General features: G+C 37.3%; 1 protein-coding gene across 10 annotated transcripts in view; it reads right to left on the bottom strand.

Annotated features, from left to right (window-relative positions):
* KDM4C (lysine demethylase 4C) overlaps positions 1-22,009 on the bottom strand; it is a 517,981-nt gene that overhangs the window by 177,610 nt on the left and 318,362 nt on the right. For all 10 annotated transcript variants that reach the window (XM_037798517.1, XM_037798518.1, XM_037798531.1 and 7 more), the window contains 3 exons: positions 5,680-5,861; positions 3,307-3,520; positions 1,406-1,482 (listed from right to left, as the gene is read on the bottom strand). In XM_037798517.1, coding sequence (XP_037654445.1) covers positions 1,406-1,482; positions 3,307-3,520; positions 5,680-5,861 — 473 coding nt within the window. The remainder of the gene's footprint in view (positions 1-1,405; positions 1,483-3,306; positions 3,521-5,679; positions 5,862-22,009) is intronic.

Below are 22,009 nucleotides of genomic sequence, written 5' to 3'. Positions count from 1 at the left end.
CTGACTCTGCCATGCAAAGGACATTGTTACCTTGGACAACAGGACTGCTGCTCAGTGTGTGAGCCCAGGAGCCATGCAGTAACTGTGGATGGAACAGAGAACTCTTCATGCCTTGAACTGGATGAGATTATCTCCATTTTCTAAATCTATGCTGGTCTACATCTATCACTAGTCCAAATCTGATGCTATATGACCTTACTTTGGCCCATCCAACATGAACGACATGCATGGAACTTCTGGCTATTTTAAAGATATTATGAATGTACGTGGTTTTGGCTACCATAATGATCATGCCAGAGGAAATATCAGGAAGTTTTCTGGGCCTACTAATGAGGAGACCCCTGAAATTGGAGATAAAACCTCTATAAAGAGTGTCCATATTTCCACCTTTTCCACTCACTACCAAAAGTGAATGCCAGTGATAAAAACACGCGGAAGGACACCACTCACATACTCCTCTAATTTATATACACCATACATCCATATCAACACTGAGAGCTAAAACAGATAAACATAACATAAAACTTTCATCATTTAAGGGATTTTCCTGATATTGCCCCCTTAGGTTATTAACGTTAATGGCAAGGAAACTTAATTCTTTGTCACAATGAATCATAAAGGAATAAAGCAAATGCTACTATTACAACTGAAATTATCAAGCTGCTCTGAGATCATGAGTGGGACGTGCAAAACACAGAACTGGCAGTTCCTTGCTTTTAAAATGATTCTGAAACCTCTTTAAAGAAAAATTTCCAAGGAAAATTAAGAAAGAAAATAATTAAATGGCAAAATGGGCAACAACAGTGGATAAACTCAATCACTGGACATAAGCTAGTTTTAATGGTTTGTTTAGGAGGAACAATACGGACCAAGAGAAATTTGTGCTCCCAAGCAGAGGATGATTTGTTATTTAAGGTTCTGTCTCAAGTTTACAATGCCTGCCACAGGGCAGAAACTCTAAACTGTGTTAAACCATGAACATATGGATGAAAAAGTGAGGGAAAGAACTCATGCTAGGTGAAAAGTTGAGTATCAGCCAGGATTCTTCAGGGGGCAGTGAGGACCTCCAACTTTGTTACTTATTTTGAAGAATTGCAAAATAGTGCTAGGCAGGAAAATGAAACCAAATTTGGAGTCTTTGAAAGTACAAGTGAGGTTCGGCTACGATAAACAACTGGCAGTTCCTGTAAATTCCTGAGTAGGAAAGTGGTCCACAGAAATTTCTATGACAAGTACAGAGGCCACATGTGGGATGAATCGGAGAGGGAAAACTAGGAGAACAATTAAGTGTACAACTGACGCTCAAAAGCATGTTTAGAATCTTACCTTTCCACTGTATTTAAATGTGTCCAAAGTGGACAGGCTGTGGGGAAGGGATAAGAGATACTAAAATAAGGCCACTTACAGCTGTCCATGCATTCCTTTTGCACCGAACACATAGCCATCCATCACAGATATCATGAGAAGGGATACCATAACAACCTATAAAATAAAAGTATGATCCATGCATTAGATCTTTTGCAACTTTAAAATATTTCACATAACAGTATTGAATAAACAGAACCAAGACAATTGCTTATCATATTATTTTGATTCCTATGTCTTAAACAAATAAGAAAAGTTGTCTAAAAGCTGCTTTTGGTTCTCATGCCTCATAACCTATTGGATACCTGTCCCTAGAAAGATGAGAGCATGTCTTAGTTACAAATGCTCACAACAGTTGTCATACAGAATATTGATGAAAATTCTTAAGTGGACAATAACAAAATTTCTAAACTTGCAAGTCTAATCCTCCACTATTGCAAAACATATTTCAAAATATGACGTGTTCCATGAAGCACAGTTTTGAGAAATTTACAAATAATAAAATACTTAAACTTTGAAATTATTTTGGAGATATTTTAAAATTATATTTTAAAAATTATATTAAATTAGTTTTAGTTTCAGTGTTGGAGCAAAGGGGGCACTATCCATGGTGAGTGGGGAAGGGATATCTTTGATTTAACTTTTCTATTCAGGACCAACCTGCTGTAAAAAAAAAAAAAGCTACCTAAGAAGATGACTGACAATGCAAATATATGTGGCAATATAGGGTACCAAGAAACACTTCAATCTGACTCCCTAAAAGAAAAGGCTTTTGAAGATTTCAATGAGTAATTTTGTAGCAGAAATGTAATTAGCCCTCCTCAAATGCCAATCATACTTAACAAAGATCATAAAATATTAAGTTCAAGCATATGTTTATGAAATATTAAAACTAAATTGCACAGCTAGTGAGTTCAGGAGTCAAGATTAATTCACAATTTTCTTGTGTCATGTTGCTTTGTCTCATAAGTATATGTAACAATATAGAATGAATGTATATATGCACGTATGCTAAATAAAACAAACCTGATACAAGCAAAACAAGAAGGGTGCTATCATTATATTTCAAACCGAAAATGTTCAAAATAAATAATACACAAGGAGGCTATTTCCACCCTAATATAACACTGTTATTCCCCTGGGGTAACTACAGAAGGCAATACCGATTTTATAAACCCCTCAAACAGCACTGACAGAATTAGATCATACATTAGTATGTTAAGAGAACAGATGATTTGTTGAGATCTGGAATGCTAGAATATTTCAAAATAGAGTTATAGTGTGTAATTGATAGCTTTAACTCATTTTAGAGAATTTCCATGGCAGGCAAATAAAAAATGTACTTATCATTTATCCAATTACATAAAAATACCAAATAGGTATGGAGCCAAACCATTTCAGCCCTAGGAGACAGACAATTGTAATGACTAGCCTCCCCTTAAAGGCAACAGATCCCTTTACTCTTACAAAGAATAAAACGTAACTCGGAACAACAACAATTCTCAAAAAGCGCAAAAGGAATACCCATTTCTCTTTAAGAATGTCACCAAGAAAAATAATCAATCAATATTAGGATTACACTAAGTTTTTACAACTATATCTTAAAGTAATTAAACTTCGAGCATGTGAAAGAACCCCATGATGACAATGATCCTGGTCTAGTTGGTATCCCTGTTACCGCACAGTGATGCTCATTCAACCACAAATGCTCAACCATTTGAAGTCCATGTCTGGATCCCAAACAAAACAAAACAAACGCAGACTTGTTCTCCAATAATATTACATAAGACTGGAGGAAAAAGAATGATTATACATACTTATGCTTTCATTAGAGGAAATTTAAGAAAGAATGATGTCATCAAGAATTTCAATAGCCCAATACAATAGGTCTGATAGGTTAAAAAGGGGTGAGAAATATGACTGAATGATAGATTCATTTACTTGCATGAACCTGTACACAGCACTTTGCACAGGAAATCAAAAGACTTGTTCCATCCTCTTCAAGGAAGGCGTTGGGTGGAGAATATTCTATATTTTCTTCACTATAAATAAAACACATCTCTGGAATGAGCGGCTTAGTCTTTTCTCCTGAAGTAACTGATTCGTCTAATTTTGTCTCCCATCTAGAATCATTATCTTCATTGCTGCTATCTGGCTGCAAAACACAACATTTACAAATAAGTAAAAAAAAAAACAGGAAAAAAGCTCATCATTCATTCTGATCCCTCTAATTCAGTAACAGCTATAGTTCCGACTTCTGTTCTTTTTCCTGCTCTCCTTGACCCAAATATTAGCTTTTTGTCAATGCTACTTCTCAGACTCCACACCAAAATCTGATCTCCATGAATAAGAGGATGTTGTTCCTCTCTGACTGCTCTGACAAGAAAGTGCTGAGCTACTAAATATGTACTTAGAAAGCATTGGTTCTTCTGAGGAATGTTTTTTTGTTGTCGTTTCTTTATTTGTCCTAGACTGAAGAATTGACTGAAGAATCTGACCTGGTTCCAGATGAAGGAGTTTTTCAAAAACCCTAGTTTTAACTGGTGCAATAGTTTGAGAGAGGTTTTAAGGGCTTTTGCCTCACTACAAACTTTAAATAAGTAAGAGAGAGTTGGCATATGTTGGGACTTTAAAATGGACAATGTCCCAAACAAAACTGTCATTTCTCCCCAATATATAAAAATGTTTAATGCTTAATGTTTATTTGAGACTCCAGTTAGTAAACTACCTTATTATCTCCAGTGACCTTATGTTAATTCATTTCCAAAAAATCTTACAATTTTAGTTGGAAATACTTTAATTATTGGAAAAACATGCAAAGAGATTATGATGCAGAAATAAAAACAATAAAAAGTTAAGTTTTTGGTCCCTCATTTTTTTGTTTTTTTGGTACCATATGACCTGTCAATTCCACTCTTAGGTATATACTCCAAGAACTGAAAATAGGTTCTCAAACAGATAACTTGCACACCAATGACCAGAGCAGCATATTTACAATGGACAAAAAGTGGAAACAACCCAAGTGTCCTTCGACAAATGAATGGGTAAATGAAACGTGGTATATATACAACGGAATATTATTGAGCCATTAAAAGGAATGAAGTTATAATACATACTACAACACGCATGAATCTTGAAGACATCATACAGAGGGAAATAAGTTAGATACTAAAGGAATCATATTGTATGATTCCATTTATATGAAATAGCTAAAACAGGCAAATTCACAGAGACAGAAAGTCTATTGGAAATTATCAGGGATGAAGGAGGAACAGAAAGGGGAGTTATTGCTTAATGGATACAGAGTTTCTGTTTGGGGTGATAAAAAGCTTTGAAAATAGTTGTGGTGCTAATGACAGTACAACACTGTAAATATAATTAACACTAAATTGTAAACTTAAAATGGCAAATTTTATGTTACATAAAAAATTTTAAATAAGAAAATTTTGCCAACAAAACCCAGACATTTAGTGAATAAAAGGAAAACATAAATAATATTTTGTCTCTTACTTTGATGCATTCAAAGACATCCAATGAATTAAAAATTGTCATATGACATATTTTTATGCTCTGAAATGTCTGACCAGAAAAACGTTTACTTTATATATAACTTTAAGAGAGATGTGATCTTGAATAAAATATTTCTGATTCTATTATTGACAACATGACCCAAAACATAATGTTCCTATCAGTGTAACTTTGAACGTACTGGACCTTAAAATACACTGTTTCACACTTGAATTCCTGAAGATCACTTCAGCTGCATTAATGTTGGAGAAGGTATACATCTGTAAGCTGAGATGTTACCAGTATAACATATATGCAATAATGTAGAAAACAACATCAAGCACAACTGGCTAATGATGGTGAACTGGCCAATTCAGATTATACTGGAATCTGCAGAGTCCTCTGCATGCTCCACATGGAAATGTGGGCCAGAACTGGCATTTATATTATTTAAGACATGAAAGAGAAAAGAGGTCTAAGCTCTCTCTAGGGACATGTCTACTGTTTTTAAGACTTAAGTTCTGCGTATCTTGATGAAAAGGATAGGAAGGATGGAATTCCCTCTTTTCTGACACAGAGTAGGATATTCAAAAAAGAAACAGTACTGCCACAGATATGTCTCCTGAATAGCACATGGGAATTTTCTTTGTTCTTCTATATAGGCCATTAGCTACATAAGATTTAATGACTTGCTTTTTACATGCATACTAACCCTATAATAATTCACAGGTGACCCTTGGGTTTGCAGTCACACAAAAAGTGCAGCAGTGAAGGAAACCTGGACAGCGACCCGCTCCCCGCCATTACCTTGTAGTAGGGCATGAGGAGAGTACAGATTGCACAATGTGGTTCCATTTTGGCTGTGACTACATTATATTCTTGCTCAGCTACAAAGTTTGGTGCCTTTGTCTGCCAAAGGTGGACAAGAGGCTTTGCCCAAGACTCTGTTTCTTCCACTTCTTCTTCAATCAATGGAACCTCTGGTAATTCTTAAGAGAAAAAAACAAAAAAAATCAGAGTGAATGCGGGACCCAGAGAAGACTAACTTGCTATAAGAGAAGCAAACATTGCAAAGTGCTCTGTGATATTAATGCAAGCCAGCAAACAGACTTTGTCCTTCAGATACATCATGAGAAAAATCGAACAAAGGGGATTTCCTTCTAACTTTCCCCAACTTTCAAGGACCAGTTCTTATGTCCAGAAGACAATCTCTCTTTGTGCCTTCCCCATTTCTGCCAGGAAGAATTAATCTGCTCCTTCCTTTCAACTCCCCTACTCCATGTTTCTTTTGCTACTGTAACAACTTCCATGATAAAATAAATTTATGTATATAAGATTATCCTCCAGCTGGCAGGGGTAATTCACTAGCCCAGTAACTGCCTAACCAATATTTTGTTTCTTCACATAACACAATACATGGCTCCAAAAAGGCTGTTGAATTAGACTGCACTTAATCAATTTTAGGTTAACGAATTCATAACAAATAACATTTACAATGCATCTATTATGTGCCAAGCATTGCATTGGCATTACAGTGATATAAAAGACAATCCCTATGTAAAATGTTCTTATCTGTTCTGTGTGATGCCCCTGGAAGACCTGTCAGCAGGAGGTAAATCTCTTAAGCACATATATTTGTTAACAAGAAAAGGGCAGAGATCAACTCCACTAAAATACCACATTTCAAAATTTTATAGATGATGAGGAAATTACAGCAGGCATAAAATGTTGAGAGAAAACAAATTCCCATGCCTATAGCATAGGACAGTAAATCAGGACAAGCAGCAGCAACTACAGCTACATATAGTGCTTAATGTCTAGAGCTTAACACATTCTAAAATTCCCCACCAATAGTTGTCACGGCCTTATGAATAAATACTGTAGCACAGTGTCTTCCACTCCAAAGCAGGGTGTTCCTGATGAACCAGTGTGTTCCAACCTTTGCCTGTTGACTTACTTGTGTAATAATAGCTATTATTACCTATTAGCCTACAATAAGTTAATCATATCTCTTATTTTATTAAAAAAAAAAAAAGAACAAGATAGTAGGAGTCTACTGGGTTTCAGTATCATTAAGAAAAAAAATGACTGAACTTCAGCAATTTCATATCGTCCAACCTAATGTACTGATGGATATCCAATATTCCAAAATGCTCTTATCCCATAGGTTGGTCCATTCCTGACAATGGAATGAGGGAGTAGCTGGAAGTAGCTGGGGGGACAAATGTGCATCAGGCCCCCAACTTCAACTTCAGAAGGAAGGCTTGTCCTACAGCAGCCTGAAGAAAACTGATGGCCTGACCTCAAACATGCTCAACACTGACTTGGTGGTAGATCCTGCTCTACAGTTGACCTTCCCCAATGAGGAAGTCTTACTCTGGCCCAAAAAGCATTTATCTTCTGCTTGGATACTCTCCAGATCAGAATAAACAATTACCAATGTGTAATCCTGTAAATGAAAAGCAGCATGCAGCAACACTGTGCAGTCTCAAGAAGAGGGAACTAGCAGTTTGGAGACACAACTTTGAATTCAAACCTCTGATTTAGAAGGGCTATGGTCTTGGATAAGATAGATTCTCACATGGAAATAATTCTTCCTTCGGGTTTTGTTTTTGCTTCTTTTTAATATTAAAATGAAATAGTAAATATACAAGTTTGTTTTAAACTATAAAGTGTTAAATTTCTTTATAAGCACTGAGGAGATTTATAAATGTGTATAGTATTATTTAAAATCCACCCAATGATTTTATTTTCATTTGACTTGTTTGTAATTTAATGCTATAATATTTTCTGAGGGGAAAGAAAAACATTTTACTTACTCAAAAGTGTGATCACAGTAATTCAGATTTTAATGTAGCTTTAAAAGTAAACAATAGTAGAATTTTCTTTATCCAAAATATTCTGCACTCCTGAAATGTCCTCATAGAATTCTTTATTCCTCCCCCATCTCCAAGAACTCATGCTTATCCTTAAATGATGCCACTGTCCAAGCACAGAAAAGTATTATAGTAACCTGGGCTACTGACTTTCCTGTTTTGATGATATTCATATAACTAGAAGCCACAGTCCTTTAAGACACCAAGAATATTGGGGCGGGGGTGGGGCAGGGTGGTAAAAAGAGCCCCTTCAGGATATCATGGCACTCTCACATAATTCCAACTGAAAACTCTCTCCCTTTCAGCCCAGAAACATCACTTTGATTCCTTTTCAGTGAACCTTCATCCATCAATATCCAAAAGAAAGAAAAAAAATACCTTATACTGTTCTTTTACATTTTTTGATCATTTGACATCACTGTGCCTATGAATTTCCTCTCTTCCTCCCTTCTTCAACTAGGGTTGACTAATGAACCTCTAAATGTTTCACTATAATCTCAACGGTATATAATTATCTCCCAACATGATGCATTCTGTAACATGTTGTGGAATGAAGATAGACCATGCTGTTTCATAGATTGTTAAGATTTTTTTAAGAAAATCAAATTAGTTCTCACAACATCCTACTAGAAGAAGAGGGCAGGAGGCAAATATTATTAAACATACAAAGACATGGACACTGCAAGCATTTAATGAATACCAATTTTTTATTACTATAATTATCTGTGTGTGTGTGTGTGTGTGTGTGTGTGTGTGTGTTGTGTGTACCAGCATACCAGCATTCAGGAAATTGTACACAGCTCTGAGTCTCATCCTGAATGTCAGTTTGCAGTGGAATCAGGAGAGTAAGGAAAACGAAAGATCCTTTAGCGTAAGGTCATCAAAGCTATGAAAATGCTGCTAGCCATAGAGCCTTCTTATTTCATAACTATATTCTTAACAAGGACAAATGATCTAATATAACTTTCAAAACTAGCCTTGTGAGTGACTCCAACTATGCACAAACAACATGAGCCAAGAGGAAAGGGATATTGGTGAAAAGAGTAATTGATAGATAATGGTGGTTATCAAATTATGATCTGTGAACTCCTGGGAATACCCAACACCATTTAATGGTGTCTGTAAGGCCAAAACCACATTCATGAAAATATGAAGATGCTATTTCCTTATTTCATGATGTTGACATTTGTAATGGTGATACAAAGCAATGGTGGGTAAAACTCCTGGTGCCTTAGCTAGATTCAAGGCAGCAGTACCAAGGTAGTCACTGTATTCTTAGCCACACACTTGCAGTAGAAAAAGGAAAACCAACTTCACTTAAGAATGTCATTGATGAAGGAAAAAAGAAGTATCCATTTAATCAAACCTGTGGCAAAATGGGAAGTCCACATAAAGCACTTCTGCTGCACATTGAAGTTTGCTAGTAGTCTTAAGGAACAGCACTTGAGCAATTATTTGAGTTGCTGACTGAAAGCCTGTCACTTTAAGAAAAACAACTGAGAGCATTTGTTGAAATGATAAAATTGAAACTTGTGAGTCAAAATTACAAACTTGGTAAACTTATATCCACCATTACCAGTATGGTAGTTTCTCAGTACTTAAAACTTTTTCTGATGGGATCGATGTTGATATTAACAAACGTAATATTCTTATATTACATAAAGGAATGTGCCAACATCCAGATCTGTATAATTCAGGTTTTTGTTTACAAAAGTCACGCAACAGTGAACATTCAAAGCGCAAGACAGACCACTGAGTTTTTAGCTTGAGAGAATACAAAAGGTTCACTGATGTGATTTCAGATTCCACACTGCAACTAAACTTTTAAGAAACCACTATTTCTCAAGTTTTAGTGTAGTGGCAAAGAATATTCATAATTATCTAGAAAGGCTATTAAAATAATGCTCTCTTTCCAACTACATATATGTTTGAAGCTGGAGTTTCTTCATATATGTCAGCCAAACAAGACATTGCAACAAAGTGACAGTAGAAGCAGATATGAGAATCAAGTTATCTTCTATTAAATCCAGAAGTATAGACATTTACAAAAAATGTAAAACAATACCATGCTTCTCACTTGTGTGTGTGTTTGGGAAGACATCTATTTTTCATAAAAACACATGTTAACAGTTTATATAATTACTATTGCTCCTTTTAAATGATTTAATATGTTTTTAAATTTTCCTTGCTTAAATTCTAGTACATTATATAATGATAGATATACCCATCACAAAAAAAAGCAAAAAAGAAAACACTTTGGAGTCCTCAAACACTTAAGCTATAAGGAGTCCAGACACCAAAACGAATGAGAATCACTGACATTTACATGAGCATTTTCATCCAAGTGCTATTATCACAGGAGTCACTGCTGGACTGTACAGACTAGACAGAATTGGTACAGACTGTGATATAACAGTCAAGCAAAGAATTCCATAAACTTCTTTCCTCAATCAGCCTGTGATCCTTAAATAAAAAGAAACAAGAGACAATATTGCCAAAAGGCTTCCTTTTTCTTGGTTCTTTCATTAAGGTTCTGCAATATTTGTCAGCAGTAGTTGAAAAAGAATCTTATGCCAATAGCACTCACTTTTTTTCTCCATTGGTGAGCCCCTTCCTTTAGGGCAAAAACCTAGATTCCCAGACTATTGTATTACAAAAACATTCCCATTACCCTGGAGCAAGTAAAGTACAGTCAAGCAAAGCATGAGCCTAAATAGAAAGCAGTTCCTTAAATCTGCTCACAGAAGCAGGTTATATAACACAGCTCCAGGCACCATGTTATCAGAACTTTGTCTCAAATAAAAAAGCACAAACAATGGCTAACATGGCCAGCCTACAAAGGATGGCCAGACTCCCTAACAAGCACTACTGTGAGGGGAAATAAGGGAAACAGACGCTATCCTGGATAAATATACTGAAGTGGCCTGTTGAAAATACTGCCAGTTTACCAACAGCAACTTCAATATCTGCTCTGAATTTTTTCTCTCATCATATCACTAAAAACAAATTCTTGCATTTTGTAAGGAAGCTGCCTATACCAAACTCCAAACTCCTGGACAATGCATGCAATAGACTGACACTGTTGTTTTATATTAGTATTAAAAATATTCTCTCTGACTTAGACTTAGGAAGTCAAAGTTTGCCTCTGACTCTGAATATATCTGAGACAATTAAAAGCTCTTGCAAACCAAGAATTCTATACCCAACAAAATTCTTTCAAAAATGAGGGAGGGATTAAGACATTCCCAAGTAAACAAAAACTGAGGGACTTTGTCACCATTACACTGGCCCTACAAGAAATGCTAAAAGAAGTTCTGCAAGTTAAAAGGAAAGGACACTAGATGATGGCTGAAGTCACATGAAGAAATAAAGATGTATGGTAAAGATAATAGCATGCACAAATATAAATACCAATACTACTGTATTATTTGTAACTCCACTCTTTACTTCCTACAGGATCTAAAAGACAAATGCATAAAATATGATCAAAGATTTTGGATTCATAATATGCAAACATGTAATTTTTCACAAGAATTATATAAAAGTGGGGGGGATGAAGGTCAACAGGAAAATAGTTTATGTATGCTATTGAAGTTAAGTTAGTATCAAAGCAAATGAGATGGCTATACATTTAGGGTGTTGAATTTAAACCCCATGGTAACCACAAAGAAAATACCAGAGAATATACAAACTCATACAGACAGAAAGTAGAGTACTTGGGGGGCAGGGGTAATGAAGAGTTAATGAAAAATGAGTATAGGGTTTCTGTTTGGAGTGAAGGGAAAGTTCTAGTAATGGATGTTGGTGAAGGTACTGAACACGGTGAATGTGATTAATCTCACTAAATGGTATGCTTGGGTGGGGTTGGGATGGCAAGATTTATGTTGTATATGTTTCCACAATTTAAATAAAAAAACAAAGAAAAAGAGAAACTAGACAGAGAGTGACAAAGAGACAATGACAATTAAATGCAACACATGATACTGGATGGAATCTAAGAATGGAGGAGAAAAGGCTCAAAAGAACATTACTAGAGCAGAAGAATAAACTGGAATACAGAATGTAAGATTCATATCAAAGTCAAATCTCTTAGACTTGATAACTGTACTTAAGGTGATTACAAACGTAAATATCCTTGTTCATAGGAAATGTACTTAGAAGTATTAAGTATTTAAGAAGTACGATCATTGAGGGATTGAGAATGCCTTTTTGACCAAAAGGGGGAAAAGAAAGGTGACAAAATAAGGTTTCAGTAGCTAAGAGAGTTCAAATAGAGTCAAGAGGCTATCCTGGAGGTTACTCTTACACAAGCTCCAGCGACCCATTCCAAATGCCCACATTATGCTAAGCCCTAAGCAAAAGTAGTCCCAAAAACACTAAAGAATACCTAGGTCCCTATCTAAGACTCTATAAAATTTCACTCACTAATTTACTTTTCAGAAACTTAAATCCCCCAGAGTGTTCCTATAACAGATAAGTCCCCAAACCCAGAGGCAGCAGCTTCTCCAAGCACATCAACCAAGGGTACCCTCTTTCCCCATAATATTGACACCCCTTTTCTATATGAACAAGTTAGGGTGGTCTCTGCCCAGATATCCTTGAAGATTGAGACAGTGATCAAACGAGAGAGAGGCATAGCAACAGACAAGATAGGATTTAACAAAGGATTATGAAAACTGTATCTTTGTATAATTTTTTTTTTTTAAGTTTCTAGGGTACTAGAATAGCTAGAAGGAAATAACTGACATGGTAGAGCTGTAACATGTAACATACTTTGAAATTTATTCTATAGCTACTTGGTAAATTATACTCCGAAAGTTATCACATTTTTGTATATATGAAATATTTCACAATAAGGAAATAACTTAAATTGTGGAAATGTAAACCATAGCATTCTTTGAAATTTGCTCTCTAACTACTTGTTAAATTGTACTTTGAAAGTTATACTTTTCTGTAAATTGAGGGGGGAAATGGAGTGGGCATGAGTTACTCAAAAGACCAAAAAAAAAAAATAATGGTGCTGTGCCAGTTTGAATGTATTATGTCCCCCAAACGCCATTATCTTTGATGTAATCTTGTGGGGAAGATTGATTGGTCTTTTTGATTAGGGTCTGACCTTTTGATTGGATGTTTCCATGGAGATGTGACCCACCCAACTTGCAGGTGATAACTGATGAGATATTTCCATGGAGGCGTGGCCCCATCCATTCAGGGTGGGCCTTGATCAATGGAGCCATATAAATGAGCTGACAAACAGAAGGAACTCAGTGCAGCTGAGAGTGGCATTTTGAAGAGGAGCCACAGCCAACAGGGACACTTTAAAGAAAGCACAGGAGCTGCAGATGAGAGACGGCCGTTGGAAGCAGACTCTTGCTCCAGAGAATCTGAGAGAGGACATATATTCCAAATGCAACTAAGAGTGACATTTTTGAGGAACTGCAGCCTAGAGAGGAATGTCCTGGGGGAAAACCATTTTGAAACCAGAACTTCTGAGTAAACGCCAGCCACATGCCTTTCTAGCTAACAGAAGTTTTCTGGACACCATTGGCCATCCTCCAGTGAAGGTACCCAGTTGCTGATGTGTTACCTTGGACATTTTATGGCCTTAAGACTGTAACTGTGTAACCAAATAAACCCCTTTTATAAAAGCCAATCCATCTCTGGTGTTTTGCATTCCGGCAGCATTAGCAAACTAGAACAGGTGCTCAGGAAGAAATGTGATTTAAAACAAAAACATTCAATTTATATACATCACAGGTTGGTTCTAAAGCTTAACTATAACTTCCGTCACTACAATTACTTCTAGGAAAAAGTCACATAATTAGTGACTCACAGGCACCCTGCTTTCAACCTCTCCCCACCTTGCTCCCAAAGTGTCTTAAATGCCGTCTCCAAAATTACTCACCTGTTTGCAATCAAACCATACTTGCCCTCTCCTTAAAACCATAAGAAAAGTCTGCTTTTCAACACGATGTAGGAGAGTCAGTACCAAATGTGCTGCTGATCAAATGACCCTACAGCAGTCTGAAAGGTAGTTCATGGGAAAAACTTGATCATACAGGTTATTGGATGAGTAAGAAACCCCTAGAAAGTAGATTGCTTAGAGAATTCTTAAAACTTCCTTGCTCTGAAAAGAAGGTCAGGCTTCTTACAATTCACTTGAAAATCTTAAGATGGTCTAAGAGGCCTCCAAAGATTCCTATTTAAACTAAACTTGGGGCATTCCCCATTATTTAAATACAGCTTTTTTTCTACAAGTTAATAAAACTTCCCATGGTGTTTTGGGGGCCCCACTGGCAACAGAGAAGGTGATTTTAATAATTATATATTTATTTTTGGTTACTTTCTAAATAAAGCAATTTACACTCTTTTCTATATGACAGTATATATACAGCTTATATAAGTAAAAGGTGAAACAAAAATATGTATTTGAAAATATTAATTCAGGTGACAAAATGATTGAATCCATGGGAAAGATCTTAGAGGTAAACAATCTAAAAAAAAAAAGTAAGAAAGCCCCTCACTTTGCAGTTTAGAAAATGGTTATTAAACTATTCTAAGGTGACCACAGCTACAGGTGTGGAGCTTTAATGAAATATTATTACAATAACCTTAGTTAGCAATATTCCGAATGCCACAGGGACAAAAGTGGTGGTTCCAAAATTGAGACAGAAAAAAAGTATTATTTCATTCATGCGATCTTGTGATCTTAAACTTTGGCTATAATTTTAAACTTCAGTTTCTCAATCTGCAAAATAAGTGCAAAACTACCTAAATTATGAGGTTTTCAAAAAGGTGACGTGAGATACCAGCCTTAAAGGTGCTACTTGCTGGTATATATGCCCTGGATCTTCAACGGATGATGGGTCCCTCCTCTTTGACTCTCCAGCAAAATATTTGCAAAGGTCATCAAAAAAACTACTTGAGATGCAAGCCGTAAATACTAACCTTTTAAAATAACAACACAGACTAGAATAGTGAAAACCAATCTAGATGACCACTCAGTTATCTCCTATTTACAAACATTTACCAAAAAAAAAAAAAAAAAAAAAGATTTATGCTTTCAGATGGGGAAAAAAAGTCTTTATTCTCCCCTCAGTCAAAACAGTTATAAAAATGTTCTTTCACAAACTGTAACAAATGTACCACACTAATGCAAGGTGTTAATAATAGGGTGACATACAGAAACTCTGTATTTTATGCATGACTTTTCTGTAAACCTACAATTTATCTAACTTTAAAAAAGGAAAAAAAATCACTGAAGTATTGTTATGATAATGAAACAAAAAGATAAGAACTAAGTGTTCATTAAGAAATACATAAAGAAATTATGGCATGGATATATTATACAGGCATTAGAAATAGTGATTTTGAAAACCATTATTCAAATATTATATATAAAAGAAATATAAACATTATATACTATATAACATTAAATGAATATGAATATTACCATATAATAATAAATGGAAAACTAGGACACAAAGCTGTTTATAAAGAATGATGCCAATTCTATAAAAAATTTCTTTAAAAGTCTGGAATACAGGAAAGGGAGTTTCCAAGTTTTCATAATTATAAAAATATGCAATCTTAAAAATAAAAAAACCTGTAGTCAGAATAATACTGTAGGCACTACAAATTGGGTAAAACCTTAGTTTAAGAGCAAGCTTATGTTAGATTTATTCACTCAGCACTCTCTTTCAAGAAATTTTACTTACTAAGTGTGAGTGAATTTCTGTAAAGAAAAGCATTTGGGACATCTATGGAAGTGCTGCTGCCAGGAGTTGCTGATGGAACCCAGCAGATGGGAAAAGCCATCAACTCCACTACAGTACGATTTTGCTTTGCCAATCACCACTTTGATTTTGCTGCTTTGGGTTATGTTCCAGTGATGTGTTTTGGCTGCTACAGCACCATTCTCTGCTTTGAAAAGAACAGCAGCATCTGTTATCTTTCAGGTACTTGAGCAAAATCTCAGTCCTGGGAGGCATTAAATATGGTTTTAAATGTCCTGAAGGAAATTGAGGGGAGAAAGGGAGTGGGCATGAGTTACTCAAAAGAGCAAATAAGTTTCAACTTCGGAACGTCATTGTTCCTGTACTCCATGTGCTATGCAAACTATATTTTAAGGACTTTTTGAATTGCTGATTTTCAAAGATTGCAAAGCTGTATTCAAAATTTCAAAATGGAAAAACTTACGGGAGTTTTAGGTATGATTGTACAGGAAAGTGATGGCAATTGTGGAAAAATAAAATTCTGCATTACAGGTACCCTAAAATGTTAATGTAAATAAAGATACCAGAAGGTTATACAATACTCATGGACAACAACAAGGAATACTGGGAAACTGATCTACTTTATCAACAAAGAAAGATGGCGATGGGGACTCAGGCAAGATGGCGGCATAGAGAGGAATGGAAGCCAAGTAGTCCCCCTGGAACAACTACAAAAAGCCAGAAACAACTAGTAAATAATCCAGAATAACTGCGGGGGGACAAACGAGACCATCCATTCATCATACACCAACCTGAATTGGGAGGAATGCCTGAGAACACAGCATAAAATCTGTAAGTAAAACCTGCGGAACCAGGTCGGGAGACCCCCTCCCCCATAGCCCGAGCTGCGGAGCCGCGTGGTGCCACAGAGAAGCTCTCTCCCAGCAAGCGAATATAGCTCAGCTGAGCTCCAACTGGGGTTTTAAGTAGCGAGTGTGAACTGCTCACTACAGGTACGCAGCCCCAAAAAACAGACAGAGGCTTTGGGTGATGACTGACCCGGGAGAGCTGGAGGGTCGCCTTGGACTCAGTCTGAAGGGGACTATCTGTTTCTTTTTTGGCTCAGTGGAGAAACCCCCAGTCATTTTCAGTTTCCAGGGCTGTGACTCTGGGAAGGGTGGAGACACCACAAGCAGAGAGAGAGACCATTGAAATGCTAATGACCTCCACCTGAGGGGTCTGTCTTCTCTAGGAGGAAAGGGGTGGGCCTTTTCCATTCAGAACCAGACCCCAGAGCCTGGGGGAACATGGCCATACCTCCTCACACCACTCAAGAATTATAGACTAACATGCGTCACCTGCTGGGCAGAAAAGCACAGTGACCCCAGGCATCAAAGGGTGGAGCAATTTTCTAAGACACACCCTCAGGGAAACCAGATACTGAATATTTCTTCCCTCTGGGACCTGAGCCTGTTCTGGTCTGGGAAAACCTGATTTGGATAACCAAGGAAACCATGCCTAGACAACAGAAAATTACAACCTACACTAAGAAAAACAAAGTTATGGCCCAGTCAAAGGAACAAACGTACACTTCAACTGAGATACAGGAATTTAAACAACTAATGCTAAATCAATTCAAAAAGTTTAGAGAAGATATTGCAAAAGAGATAGAGGCTGTAAAGGAAGCACTGGACATGTATACGGCAGAAATAAAAGTTCAAAAAACCTACTAGTAGAATCTATGGAAATGACAGCCACAACACAAGAGATGAAACACACAATGGAAACATACAACAGCAGATCTCAAGAGGCAGAAGAAAACACTCAGGAATTGCAGAACAAAACACCTGAAAGCCTACACGCAAAGGAGCAGATGGAGAAAAGAATGAAAAAATACGAGCAACGTCTCCGGGAACTCAAAGATGAAACAAAGTACAATAATGTATGTATCGGAGGCGGGGCAAGATGGCAGACTAGTGAGCTGTATGTTTTAGTTACTCCTCCAGGAAAGTAGGTAGAAAGCCAGGAACTGCGTGGACTGGACACCACAGAGCAATCTGTCTTTGGGCATACTTCATACAACACTCATGAAAATGTCGAACTGCTGAGATCAGCGAAATCTGTAAGTTTTTGCGGCCAGGGGACCCGCGCCCCTCCCTGCCAGGCTCAGTCCCGTGGGAGGAGGGGCTGTCAGCTCCGGGAAGGAGAAGGGAGAACTGCAGGGGCAGCCCTTATCGGAAACTCATTCTACTGATCCATACTCCAACCATAGATAGACTGAGACCAGACACCAGAGAATCTGAGAACAGCCAGCCCAGCAGAGAGGAGACAGGCATAGAAAAAAAAAAAAAAAAACACGAAAAACTCCAAAATAAAAGCAGAGGATTTTTGGAGTTCTGGTGAACACAGAAAGGGGAAGGGCGGAGCTCAGGCCTTGAGGCGCATATGCAAATCCCAAAGAAAAGCTGATCTCTCTGGCCTGTGGACCTTTCCTTAATGGCCCTGGTTGCTTTGTCTCTTAGCATTTCAATAACCCATTAGATCTCTGAGGAGGGCCCTTTTTTTTTTTTTTTTTTAATCCTTTTTTCTTTTTCTAAAACAATTACTCTAAGAAGCCCAATACAGAAAGCTTCAAAGACTTTCAATTTGGGCACGTCAAGTCAAGAGCAGAACTAAGAGAGCTCTGAGACAAAAGGCAATAATCCAGTGGCTGAGAAAATTCACTAAACACCACAACTTCCCAAGAAAAGGGGGGTGTCTGCTCACAGCCATCATCCTGGTGGACAGGAAACACTCTTGCCCATCGCCAGCCCCATAGCCCAGAGCTGCCCCAGACAACCCAGTGTGACTGAAGTGCTTCAAATAACAGGCACACACCACAAAACTGGGCGTGGACATTAGCCTTCCCTGCAACCTCAGCTGATTGTCCCAGAGTTGGGAAGGTGGAGCAGTGTGAATTAACAAAGCCCCATTCAGCCATGATTTGAGCAGACTGGGAGCCTCCCTACACAGCCCAGCACCCAGAACTGCCCTGGGGGACGGCACTCACCTGTGACATAGCACAGTCATCCCTCAACAGAGGACCCGGGGTGCACAGCCTGGAAGAGGGGCCACTTGCAAGTCTCAGGAGCCATACGCCAATACCAAGGACTTGTGGGTCAGAGGCAGAGACAAACTGTGGCAGGACTGAACTGAAGGATTAGACTATTGCAGCAGCTTTAAAACTCTAGGATCACCAGGGAGATTTGATTGTTAGGGCCACCCCCCCTCCCCGACTGCCCAGAAACATGCCCCACATACAGGGCAGGCAACACCAACTACACACGCAAGCTTGGTACACCAATTGGGCCCCACAAGACTCACTCTCCCACTCACCAAAAAGGCTAAGCAGGGGAGAACTGGCTTGTGGAGAACAGGTGGCTCGTGGGCGCCACCTGCTGGTTAGTTAGAGAAAATGTACTCCACGAAGCTGTAGATCTGATAAAATAGAGATAAGGACTTCAATTGGTCTACAAATCCTAAAAGAACCCTATCAAGTTCAGCAAATGCCACAAGGCCAAAAACAACAGAAAATTATAAAGCATATGAAAAAATCAGACGATATGGATAACCCAAGCCCAAGCACCCAAATCAAAAGACCAGAAGAGACACAGCACCTAGAGCAGCTACTCAAAGAACTAAAGATGAACAATGAGACCATAGTACGGGATATAAAGGAAATCAAGAAGACTCTAGAAGAGCATAAAGAAGACATTGCAAGACTAAATAAAAAAATGGATGATCTTATGGAAATTAAAGAAACTGCTGACCAAATTAAAAAAACTCTGGACACTCACAGTACAAGACTAGAGGAAGTTGAACAACGAATCAGTGACCTCGAAGATAACAGAATGGAAAATGAAAGCATAAAAGAAAGAATGGGGAAAAAAATTGAAAAAATCGAAATGGACCTCAGGGATATGATAGATCATATGAAACGTCCAAATATAAGACTCATTGGTGTCCCAGAAGGGGAAGAAAAGGGTAAAGGTCTAGGAAGAGGATTCAAAGAAATTGTTGGGGAAAACTTCCCAAATCTTCTAAACAACATAAATACACAAATCATAAATGCTCAAAGAACTCCAAATAGAATAAATTCAAATAAACCCACTCCGAGACATATACTGATCACACTGTCAAACACAGAAGAGAAGGAGCAAGTTCTGAAAGCAGCAAGAGAAAAGCAATTCACCACATACAAAGGAAACAGCATAAGACTAAGTAGTGACTACTCAGCAGCCACCATGGAGGCGAGAAGGCAGTGGCACGATATATTTAAAATTCTGAGTGAGAAAAATTTCCAGCCAAGAATACTTTATCCAGCAAAGCTCTCCTTCAAATTTGAGGGAGAGCTTAAATTTTTCACAGACAAACAAATGCTGAGAGAATTTGCTAACAAGAGACCTGCCCTACTGGAGATACTAAAGGGAGCCCTACAGACAGAGAAACAAAGACAGGACAGAGAGACTTGGAGAAAGGTTCAGTACTAACGAGATTCGGTATGGGTACAATAAAGGATATTAATAGAGAGAAGAAAAAATATGGCTAACATAAACCAAAGGATAAGATGGCCGATTCAAGAAATGCCTTCACGGTGATAACGTTGAATGTAAATGGATTAAACTCCCCAATTAAAAGATATAGATTCGCAGAATGGATCAAAAAAAATGAACCATCAATATGTTGCATACAAGAGACTCATCTTAGACACAGGGACACAAAGAAACTGAAAGTGAAAGGATGGAAAAAAATATTTCATGCAAGCTACAGCCAAAAGAAAGCAGGTGTAGCAATATTAATCTCAGATAAAATAGACTTCAAATGCAGGGATGTTTTGAGAGACAAAGAAGGCCATTACATACTAATAAAAGGGGCAATTCAGCAAGAAGAAATAACAATTGTAAATGTCTATGCACCCAATCAAGGTGCCACAAAATACATGAGAGAAACACTGGCAAAACTAAAGGAAGCAATTAATGTTTCCACAATAATTGCGGGAGACTTCAACACATCACTCTCTCCTATAGATAGATCAACCAGACAGAAGACCAATAAGGAAACTGAAAACCTAAACAATCTGATAAATGAATTAGATTTAACAGACATACACAGGACATTACATCCCAAATCACCAGGATACACATACTTTTCTAATGCTCACGGAACTTTCTCCAGAATAGATCATATGCTGGGACATAAAACAAGCCTCAATAAATTTAAAAAGATTGAAATTATTCAAAGCACATTCTCTGACCACAATGGAATACAATTAGAAGTCAATAACCATCAGAGACTTAGAAAATTCACAAATACCTGGAGGTTAAACAACACACTCCTAAACAATCAGTGGGTTAAAGAAGAAATAGCAAGAGAAACTGCTAAATATATAGAGACGAATGAAAATGAGAACACAACATACCAAAACTTATGGGATGCAGCAAAAGCAGTGCTAAGGGGGAAATTTATAGCACTAAACGCATATATCAAAAAGGAAGAAAGAGCCAAAATCAAAGAACTAATGGAACAACTGAAGAAGCTAGAAAATGAACAGCAAACCAATCCTAAACCAAGTAGAAGAAAAGAAATAACAAGGATTAAACCAGAAATAAATCACATAGAAAACAAAAAAACAATAGAGAGGATAAATATCACCAAAAGTTGGTTCTTTGAGAAGATCAACAAGATTGACAAACCCCTAGCTAGACTGACAAAATCAAAAAGAGAGAAGACCCATATAAACAAAATAATGAATGAAAAATGTGACATAACTGCAGATACTGAAGAAATTAAAAAAATTTTAAGAGGATATTATGAACAACTGTATGGCAACAAACTGGACAATGTAGAAGAAATTGACAATTTCCTGGAAACATATGAACAACCTAGACTGACCAGAGAAGAAATAGAAGACCTCAACCAACCCATCACAAGCAAAGAGATCCAATCAGTCATCAAAAATCTTCCCACAAATAAATGCCCAGGGCCAGATGGCTTCACAGGGGAATTCTACCAAACTTTCCAGAAAGAACTGACACCAATCTTACTCAAACTCTTTCAAAACATTGAAGAAAAGGGAACACTACCTAACTCATTTTATGAAGCTAACATCAATCTAATACCAAAACCAGGCAAAGATGCTACAAAAAAGGAAAACTACCGGCCAATCTCCCTAATGAATACAGATGCAAAAATCCTCAACAAAATACTTGCAAATCGAATCCAAAGACACATTAAAAAAATCATACACCATGACCAAGTGGGGTTCATTCCAGGCATGCAAGGATGGTTCAACTTAAGAAAAACAATCAATGTATTACAACACATTAAAAACTCGAAAGGGAAAAATCAATTGATCATCTCAATAGATGCTGAAAAAGCATTTGACAAAATCCAACATCCCTTTTTTATAAAAACACTTCAAAAGGTAGGAATTGAAGGAAACTTCCTCAACATGATAAAGAGCATATATGAAAAACCCACAGCCAGCATAGTACTCAATGGTGAGAG

This window comes from Choloepus didactylus, chromosome 10, assembly GCF_015220235.1.
Source record: "Choloepus didactylus isolate mChoDid1 chromosome 10, mChoDid1.pri, whole genome shotgun sequence".
Taxonomy (NCBI): Eukaryota; Metazoa; Chordata; class Mammalia; order Pilosa; family Megalonychidae; genus Choloepus; species Choloepus didactylus.
This window is presented reverse-complemented; position numbering and strand designations above follow the sequence as displayed.